The sequence below is a fragment of the Coturnix japonica genome, unplaced genomic scaffold, assembly GCF_001577835.2.
Source record: "Coturnix japonica isolate 7356 unplaced genomic scaffold, Coturnix japonica 2.1 chrUnrandom460, whole genome shotgun sequence".
Lineage (NCBI taxonomy): Eukaryota > Metazoa > Chordata > Aves > Galliformes > Phasianidae > Coturnix > Coturnix japonica.
Genome location: NW_015439873.1, coordinates 174,640 through 176,318, shown reverse-complemented (window position 1 = coordinate 176,318; position 1,679 = coordinate 174,640). Strand labels below are relative to the sequence as shown.

The 1,679-nt window shown below is 48.2% G+C and overlaps 1 protein-coding gene across 1 annotated transcript in view; it reads right to left on the bottom strand.

Annotated features, from left to right (window-relative positions):
* OSGEP (O-sialoglycoprotein endopeptidase) overlaps window positions 1-1,679 on the bottom strand; it is a gene marked incomplete at its 3' end in the record, with an annotated part of 76,527 nt that overhangs the window by 11,497 nt on the left and 63,351 nt on the right. Inside the window, exon 9 of the mRNA XM_015850446.2 lies at window positions 681-756. Within this exon, the coding sequence (XP_015705932.2) occupies window positions 681-756 (76 nt within the window). The remainder of the gene's footprint in view (window positions 1-680; window positions 757-1,679) is intronic.

The following is a 1,679-nucleotide window of genomic DNA, read 5'->3' as shown; positions in this document are numbered from 1 at the left end:
ATAGGATCCCATATAACCCCATAGATCCCATATAACCCCATATAGGATCCCATATAACCCCATATAACCCCATATAGGATCCCATATAACCCCATAGATCCCATATAACCCCATATAACCCCATAGATCCCATATAACCCCATATAACCCCATATAACCCCATATAACCCCATATAACCCCATAGATCCCATATAACCCCATATAACCCCATAGATCCCATATAACCCCATATAACCCCATAGATCCATATAACCCCATATAGGATCCCATATAACCCCATAGATCCCATATCTGACCCCATAGATCCCATATAACCCCATAGATCCCATATAGGATCCCATATAACCCCATATAACCCCATAGACCCCATATAGGATCCCATATAACCCCATATAACCTCATAGATCCCATATAACCCCATAGACCCCATAGATCCCATATAACCCCATAGATCCCATAGAAACCCCATAGATCCCATATAACCCCATATAGGAATCCATATAGCCCCATATACCCCCATAGATCCCATATAACCCCATATAGGATCCCATATAACCCCATAGATCCCATATAACCCCATATAGGATCCCATATACCCCCATAGATCCCATATAACCCCATATAGGATCCCATATAATCCCATATAACCCCATAGATCCCATATAGGATCCCATAGAACCTCTCATCGCTGGCACACAGCCGCGCCCCCCGGCACTGACACATCAGCTCCAGCATCTCCTGCAGCCGCCTGTTACCTGTGGGGCGCCCCATAGATCCCATAAGGACCCATAGATCCCATAAGGACCCATAGAGACCCATAGGGCCCCATAGAGACCCCATAGATCACATAGAGACCCCATAGATCACATAGGGACCCATAGAGACCCATAGATCGCATAAGGACCCATAGAGACCCATAGGGCCCCATAGAGACCCCATAGATCACATAGGGACCCATAGAGACCCATAGATCGCATAAGGACCCATAGAGACCCATAGGGCCCCATAGAGACCCATAGGGCCCCATATATCCCATAAGGACCCATAGAGACCCATAGGGATTCATAGAGACCCATAGGGCCCCAGAGATTCCATAAGGACCCATAGGACCCCATAGAAACACATAGATCCCATAATGACCCCATAGAGACCCATAGGGCCCCATAGAGACCCCATACATGACATAGGGAGCCATAGAATCCCATAGGGCCCCATAGAACCCTGTAGAATCCCATAGAGACCCCATAGATCCCATAAGGACCCATAGAGACCCATAGGGACCCATAGAGACCCCATAGATCACATAGAGACCCCATAGATCCCATAAGGACCCATAGACACCCATAGGGACCCATAGAGACCCCATAGAGACCCATAGGGCCCCATAGAGACCCCATAGATCACATAGGGACCCATAGAGACCCCATAGATGACATAGGGACCCATAGAATCCCATAGGGCCCCATAGAACCCCATAGATCCCATAGAGACCCCATAGATCACACAGGAACCCATAGAATCCCATAGAGACCCATAGAACCCCGTAGAATCCCATAGAGACCCCATAGATCCCGTAAGGACCCATAGAGACCCATAGGGCCCCATAGAGACCCCATAGATCACATAGGAACCCATAGAATCCCATAGGGCCCCATAGAGACCCCATAGATCACATAGG